This window comes from Spinacia oleracea, chromosome 1 (assembly GCF_020520425.1).
Source record: "Spinacia oleracea cultivar Varoflay chromosome 1, BTI_SOV_V1, whole genome shotgun sequence".
Lineage (NCBI taxonomy): Eukaryota > Viridiplantae > Streptophyta > Magnoliopsida > Caryophyllales > Amaranthaceae > Spinacia > Spinacia oleracea.
In genome coordinates, this window is record NC_079487.1 from 86068945 (window position 1) to 86077248 (window position 8304).

Genomic DNA, 8304 nt, shown 5'->3' on the forward strand with positions numbered 1-8304 from the left:
ATTTGTATAGGGTATTTTAGGCACATTGAGGTTGCATTTCTAGGCATTCGTCTCATTTTAGCCGCATTTAGAGTCGCATTTGCATAAGTTGTCGTTATTGTACTCTATTACGCCCCGTTCTTGTTTTCTTTAAAATTTCAGGTGATTTTACGGTCATTTGGAAGCTTATGAGGTGTTCAAAATTGATTTGGATGATGAACGAATGAGATGTTGACTCGAGGATCATTACATGTATCTTGGGATAATTTTGAGTCAACAATGAAGCTAAACGTTATTTTTCTAAGCATCAAAACGGACAAGCGTTCACTCTTTTGATGATATCTCAAGTTTTACATATTGGAATGAGACGATTTTGATTGGCCTAGAAAGTAGGCTTAAAGAGCTTTCCAACGATAGGTCACACATCCCTAGGGGCATTGTAGAACGAGAGTTATGACGTAAACAAAACGCTTAAACATCCAGCGAGGGATGGCTCGACAGCCACCGAGAGATCTCTCGCCATCCCTTGCACGCGAAACCCAGCACCTAGCCAGCTGGCACGCTTGCTTGTCAATCCCTAATTATGTTGTCTCTGCATAGCCCGTTGGCAATCCAACGTAGGCGCTGGAGTTGCCGCCCACCATGCTTCGTCGCGCACAAATCCCAGCGAAGGATCTCTCTTCCAGCGAGGGATCACTCGGACCAGCGAGAGATCTTGCGCCAATGCACTAGGCCTTGCTACTCAATGCCTCCCCTATGAAAGCATGCTACAGCTCCTCGCCGCGCACTCTCCCCACGAGCGATGGCCCGATGCAGCGAGGGGTCTTGCTTTCCGCTTCGTTGCTCCTCACACACACGCCCTTGTGCATCTCTTGGATGGCCCGGTCGTGCACGGATTTCATTGCCACATCATCGTCCATCAACCAATCATTGACGACTTCTATTATTTATTTATTTATTTATTTTATTTTAGAATTTAGGAAGCATATAAATACTTCAAAGGATGCTTTTATTTTCCCTTATGTTTTACTTTTCCCATAATTCATTTTTCACGTCATTTTCTATTATTCTCTCTTCTATTGTTGAACCCTAGATTTTCTCCACATTCCATTAATGTAACTCCTTGAGGTATTATTAGTTTCTCTTTTATTTATTTTATTTATTGCTTTTAATTATGTTTTCATTCTTAGACTTATTTTTCATTGTTTATTTCATGGTTGAGTAGATTATTTCTAGGGTTTGGGAATCCATGTTTATATTATGAATCTTTATTACTATTGTTGATGGTTTCATTATTCATTGATATTTATAGTTGATTAGGTTTATATCTTTTATCTTTGCAATCTGATCAATTGTTTGGTTAATTCTTGCTAATAGGGTTTAGAATCGAAAGATCGACTTTTAAAGGCTTACCTACAACTAGCAATTCTGATTATGTTAGCAATCGTACTGCATATGTTGAATCGAGAGTGTTAAGACCCGACCACAAGATTAACTCGTGCTCTAGATACTTTAAATACTTGAATTGTTGATGATGTTTTAATTGATTTTGAACTATGAACATGGTGAACCATTGCCCTAGATATTTTAGTTTGTTTTCCTATTTATTTTAGTTTAAACATTCAATCCTAAATCTCGTGACATTGTTAGTTTCGCCATACCTTGAAAGCTAGATTTAAATAGCCATCTCTCTGTGGATTCGACCCTACTTACCTTACTACATTGTTAGGATTTTATTTTTGACGGGTGTACGACAGCCTATCACTTAACTTTCCTAATTTTGCTCGGTTCCCTTTTCTTTTCAGGCGTGGTTTTGGGATGCTCACTTCATCCCTCTCCCATGGCGGATAATGTTATCTTCTTTCCCTTTCCCTTTCCTTTTCCCTTTTCGTGCTTCCCTTTTCTTTTCCCCCGTATTTCTCTTCTCCCATTATGGATTTTTGATATATGCTTCACTATATAGCAAGGTATTCCATAAATACGTTTGATATTTTTCAGACTCAAGGGTTGGAGTATGATTAGAAGGTTCTTCTTCCATTGATAAAGAGGTTTTGAAGGATGTTGTTGCCTAATTTAATGTTTCCCAGTTTCTGATTAATCGTCCTAGGGTTTTTTCTCGCGTCAGAGATACCTTGATCAAGAGGTATAAATGCTATTTTTGTTTGCATTTTAGTAATGTTGATATCTAGGGTTAGGGTTTTTATCTGTTTCTCTTTTCCCTGTCCATCGCTCTTTTTTTTTATGATTTTTGCATCTCCCATTCTTTACTCCTTCGTCCTCTTTAATTATACCTCCTCCATTTTCAATTTGAATTGGATTTGAATTGATTTTTTTTTTGTCTTTTCTTGTAAATATTTGATAGTGAGAGTACAAAGTTTACAACAAAACAATTCCCGAGTGCAAGAAGTTGCTGAATCGATTAGTCGTTGATGAAGCATGAATCGTTATGCATCCTGATACATGAAAATGCTTCAGCTGTTTTGCATTGATACTTTTCTAATTAAGTTATAAGTTTTATCATTGATGTATTTTGATTTGGTTATATTGTTATAATTTTTGTTGTTTCTATAATTCTATTGTTAATTGTCAACTTGAGGGTTCCAATTTTGAAAGGGTTCTATGAATTTTTTATCTATTAAAGTTGTGTTGGTTAGATTGTTCGTGTAAAACTTTATTCTATTGTTATCAATATTGTTTATATAGGACTATTTTTTTTTGTGATTGTTGTGAACTCTGTGAATTTTTACCATTATTGAAGGGTTTGAGCTAGGATCTTTACTCCAACTTTTAAGAATTAACAGAGTATACTCAAGGTTAGGTAGTAGAATGATAATATTTACTTTTGATTCCTATGAAATTTGGTGTTTTACTTTTGTTATCTTATCATGGTTATTTCTTATAGGTGGTCGTGGTTGCAAATGTAAATACGCTAGCAATTTTCGGGGCCTTTAAACACTTTTCATGATGATATCAAATGACATATAGGTATCATTATTTTTAAAATAAGATACTGTCTCTAATCATATATAGTCATAATTAAATGGTTGTCCCTAAATATACGTCGTTTTAGAAACAACATTTTATGCTGCCTCTAATTATATTTCGAGACAAAACCATATGGTTGACCCCGACTTTTTATTTTGCCTCTAATTATATTTTGAGGCAAAATTATATGGATGCCCCTAAATGTATAGTGTCTTTAGAATCAAATTTTAATATTGCCTCTAAATATATTTTGATGCAAGATTATAGGTTAGCCTCTAATTATATTTTGGGACAAGAATATACAGATGCCTCTAATTATATTTCGAGACAATAATATGTGGTTGCTTCTAATTATATTTTGAGGCAAAGATATATAGTTGCCTCTAATTATAGTTTGAAGCAAGTATAAATGGATGCCTCTAATTATATTTTGAGGCAACAATATGGGGTTGCCTCTAATTACATTTTGAGGCAAGGATATATGGTTGCCTCTAAATGTATGAGCTTTTAGAAGCAACACATTGTGTTGCCTCAAAAAAGGTCTTTTAGAGGCAACCCCTAATTAGCGACGGACTTATTAGAGGCATCCACTTTTTTGCTTCAAAAACCCATTAGAGGCCAAATCCCTATTTTTAGAGGCAATTATGACTTGCCCCTGTATCCGATTTTTCTAGTAGTGAGGATGACTCCCATCTCCCTATGCGCTCTGCCGCAGCTTATTAAGGTACATGCCTCATTTATTATTTTAGGAATGCAAAATAGATGGACGGTTCTATTCCAGTATTTTCTTACTGTCATTTTTTTTGCAGCTATGGGCCTTTAACCACAACTTACATATATATATATATATATATATATATATATATATATATATATATATATATATATATATATATATATATATATATATATATATATATATATATATATATATATATATATATATATATCTTAATGTACTCGTAATTTCACATATTTCGGAGATGCACACAACAATATTGTTGCGCCTGAAACTTGGCGCAAAAAGTTGTTGTGCGTGAGTCGTAGAGTGAGTAATTATAGCTTTGGAGGCCAGGCGTAGCAAAATTTTAGCGCAATGGGTCCTACGAGAGAAATATCTAGCGCTGGCTTGTGTGCGCAACACTTATTGTTGCGCGGGTTTGCTTCATTTCACTTTCTTTTGCGAATGCTACGATTACTGATTAATTCCTGTGTATTTCAGATATGGCTCATGGAGAGTTTAAGGTTGCTGGAGGTTTATGCAAATCCTCAGATATGACAGTAGGTAGTGGTTGCATCATGGGGAAAATGAGGCCGAGTGGACCTCCTATTTCACCCACGACATTTATTCCATTAAGTGGGTGATACCGTGGTGGAATCTACATTCCATGGTAGGCGGCTCAGAAACCGTCCTTTATAAAAGACTGATCGGGTTGAGAGAACCTACATATATTTTTTCGTATCAGGTCCTAAGACAGTACGGTATGAGGCAGATCATACCTTTTGCGGATACTACACCACCAAATATAACAATTTTCCCACAGAAACGTATCCTTTCATGGGAAAAGTACTATATAGACTTACCCCATTGGACTGTTGCCGTAGACGGGAATATTTATCTTTCTAAGAGTTACAAGATCTTGATGAGTTCTGATGATATTGCTTAAAGGGCCAAGGCTCGAGATAATGAACCGGCTGAATTATTTCACTCACGGGGCAGGCCCAAGTATGACCATGCTAGACCTTCTAGGCCTCGAGAGGCTAACTCTAGACCTCCCATGAGGCATTCTGACCGCAAGCATAAGGGAGATCATAACCGTTCTGATTCTAGACCCTGGAGAGCACCCGTTGAGCGTGCTGTGACTGCGCCCAAGAAGGCTGTGGGGATTTCTACTAGAAATCGCCACTGTGAGAAGAGTAAGAAACAGGTGTGGGTGGAGAAGGTTCAAACTCATATTGCCAAGGTGATCAAGGCTCTGGCCGTGATTGCACCTATTTCAGTTACTACTCCTGTACCTGAGACTGAGTTGGTGATTGGTCTTGAAGCTGCTAAAGTTACCGAGGCTCTGGCGACCATGGAAGTGGGTGCGAAAGAGCCTATTATTTCCATGAACATTGATGTAGGAATGGTAGAGAAGCCATCTGGTGCAACTTTTGCAAATGCCGACCTCTACAAGATTTTGTTTTCTGACGGTGTAGAATTAGAATAGTGTAATTCTTAGGCGTTTGTAGGGTGCATGTGCCCTTTCATTTTTTGATGTCTATTATTTTCTTGTACTTAGTTTTTTCCGTTAGGTTTGCAAACTTCATTTAAATTTCAATAAATGATTTTTTCTTTGTTTTCATTTCCGTCCTTGCTTGTAGACTTACAAATGAAATATTATTATTTTGGTCATTGATCGTGAACTTATAGAATTTTGCAAATTATGCGGACCGAATCCACTTGGATTTCCTACGTATCCGCCTTAAGAAAGATTGATTTGGAATCAGGTCATGTGTAGTTCTAGCTAGAAAAGGAACTTCTAGATGCAGAATTTTAAACAAATAAGCTTAGATGAAATATTATTGTCAAATTTGGTTAAAGTTTGGGCAAAAATTTAGAATTATGTACATGTACCCCCCAAGTGTTCAATTATTTTCCGTAAGTACATGCAGAAAATATTCGACCACTTTTGAGCCTAAGCATCAGCAATTTGCACACAGAAGTGGGCGCAAATATGTTTTTGCCTCAATAAGCATGCGTTGAAAATTTATTGCGCTTGGCTTCCTGCGCGAAGGTTTTTTGCGAAAGCATGGCAGCGCAAAGAATTTCATGCGCCTGCCTGCAGGTAGGGGTGTGCATGGTCCGTTCCGGACCGGAAGTTGGACCGAAACCGGACCAGAATTGGACCGAACCGGACCGGACCGAAGGATTCCGGTCCAGTCCTCGGTCCTTGAAAAACATCAATTCCGGTTTTCCGGTCCGGTCGGGGTAAAACCCGGAAATTTCCGGTCCCGACCGGTGACCCGGTTCATTTATAAAAATAATATATTATAGTGTAAAATATAACATATGATAATACTCTAATGTATGCAAAACTTTTTTGGCATTACAAAAATAAATAAAGTTGTTCTTTCGTCTCCCTTGTTCCTATTTATGTACGAAGTACTTACTACTTATTAAAACCAAGACGTGTTATTCATCGAGTACTACTCGTTTTTTTTTCGTTTGGTATTTATACAATGATATTGATGTGCATTGTTGATAATTGATATGCATATGTTGAAGTTCTTTCTTTTCACTTGTCTTGTTTTAATTTCATTATTTTCTTTTGCGTGCGCTACTTAATTTTCACTAATTAATAAATTTAACTTTTAAATTTATATGACTAACTTTCGGATATAATTTTATTTGAAATTATTTAGTGACTAAAAGATTAATTTATATTCCAGGTTGTACATCATACAAGTTAAAAATCGCCATAAAAAGGGCAAAAGTTACAAGTTATACTCGTAAATGCCAAAAAAATTTATAAAATAGGTCCAAGCCGGTCCAGACCTGGACCGGACCTGAAAAATCCGGTTTTGGATCGGACCGGACCGAATGATTTCGGTCCGGTCCTCGGTCCAAGAAAATTGAAAATTCCGGTCTACCGGTCCAACCGGTTCCGGTCCGATCCGGTCCGGGTTTGGACCTGCGCACACCCCTACCTGCAGGGCGCAAGGCTTTTGCTGCGCCAGGGTGATACACATTGTTCTTTTTCCAATTTTGCGTAGATTTGGTTCTTTTTGCAAACTTTGAGACAATCATGTCGTGCCCTTATGAATTTTTCTAACGAATTTTTGATGCTTTGCAAATCTTTTTGGACTTTGAGTGTGAAATGCTCAATTTTCCGATTTTGATTTTTCTATTCGCGACTTAAGACTGTTCCAAAAATGGAATTAGTAAGAATGAGATAGGGCTTTCTTTTTGTGGGTATTGGGGAGGCATATTGTCCTCAACTCCCAGTGTCGTACTAAGTGTTTTTATTTTTGTGGGCGAAAACCTTTGGTTGTTGTTGTCCATTTGTGTGGGTGTAATTTTGGGCTATTCTTTTTGTTTCTTGGTTAACTCCATGTCCAAAGAAGGTATAGGCAGAAGTTATGGCTTTTTTTTTTTCTCTTCCTTTGGCTTTTTTTTTTTAATTCAAGAATGAGGAAGGTTATGGCTCTTTTTTTCTTTGTATTTTCTGGCTTCTTTTTTGGGTCAATGAAAGGGATGAAATTGGTTTTTCTGTCTTTAACTCACTTCGGAAGATTGAATGAATCTCCGCTGGCGGGCCTAGAGTGGACCCTTAATTTATATTTCTTTTCACTTCACAAATTATCTTTTTAATTATCGTTAACTTGTGAAAACAGTGTGGACTTAAGTTGCTGCCTTTATTGAATTTAAATTAAAAAATAAAAAAGTACATCGAATAAAAAAGTTGAGAATTGAAATGGTCTGGGTAGCGACTTAAATAAATAGGTTTGCATGCTAACTACTTCTAGACTCTTTGACTCAGACGTCAGATTGGTTCTTGAAGAATTTTGGTCCTTCTACAATAGCTATTTTTAACTCGATCCCTCTTGAATTGATCCATTTAAGTGATTTGTACCATCCGTGCTTGGCCTCTTCTGCCGTGGTGGGTCATGGAACTATTAACCTGGTAGGATTGAATTCTTCGTGTTGCAGGGAGGTGATAGCAGCTTTGTATCCTAGTTACCTCAATTCGTCGAATAGTAACCGTAAAGCCTAGGCGTCCAAGGTTTCTTCGGCGTCAGATTTAGTGTTGGTGAGGTGGGGTGCCTCGTGCAACATGTGGCAGTCATGGAAAATCCCTAATCCGAGCTTTCTTATGCCATCCTGAATGAGTGGTTCAGGGAAGCTATAGCAAGGGTACTCCTCTCCTTCGCGTACGAACATACCGTTTAGAGTCCGTAGGTATAACGGCAAGGGAGTTCCGAGTCCATTTTTAACTTTAGCCTTTTTGAGGCATAAATGTGATAGGTGTTGGATTATATCGTCTTCTGTTGGCTCATAAACCAAGCTGAAAGAAGTCGAAGTGCTAGGTAAAGGGAGGTAGATGGTTCTTGTCTCCCTTAGGCCTAATGGCATTCCAAGGAGATAGCCTTGGGATACTAATATGTTAAGAATGATTTGAGATGCATGAGGGTCCAAGAATGTTGGGTCGTACTCTTCGATGACTTGCACTGCGTCGTCTATTTAAATCCGTACAAGTCTTCTTTAGCGCCGGTCATTTCGACCGCAGAGCAGCTGACATCGAGAGGTGGGGCGTGTATGGCCATGGTCACTCTGTTATGGTTAAATTTGACCATTTG

At 37.7% G+C, this 8304-nt stretch overlaps 1 protein-coding gene across 1 annotated transcript; it reads left to right on the plus strand.

Annotated features, from left to right (window-relative positions):
- The first annotated feature begins 3415 nt into the window (after positions 1–3415).
- LOC130465996 (uncharacterized) lies at positions 3416–5309 on the plus strand. Its single transcript, XM_056834758.1, has 2 exons — positions 3416–3688; positions 4187–5309. The coding sequence occupies exon 2, from the start codon at positions 4743–4745 to the stop codon at positions 5172–5174; it is 432 nt and encodes a 143-aa protein (XP_056690736.1). The 5' UTR covers positions 3416–3688; positions 4187–4742; the 3' UTR covers positions 5175–5309.
- The last annotated feature ends 2995 nt before the right edge of the window (positions 5310–8304 follow it).

Bases quoted from the DNA above. Each gene is read 5' to 3' on its own strand.
- LOC130465996 (XM_056834758.1), top strand. From the start codon at position 4,743: ATGAGGCATTCTGACCGCAAGCATAAGGGAGATCATAACCGTTCTGAT.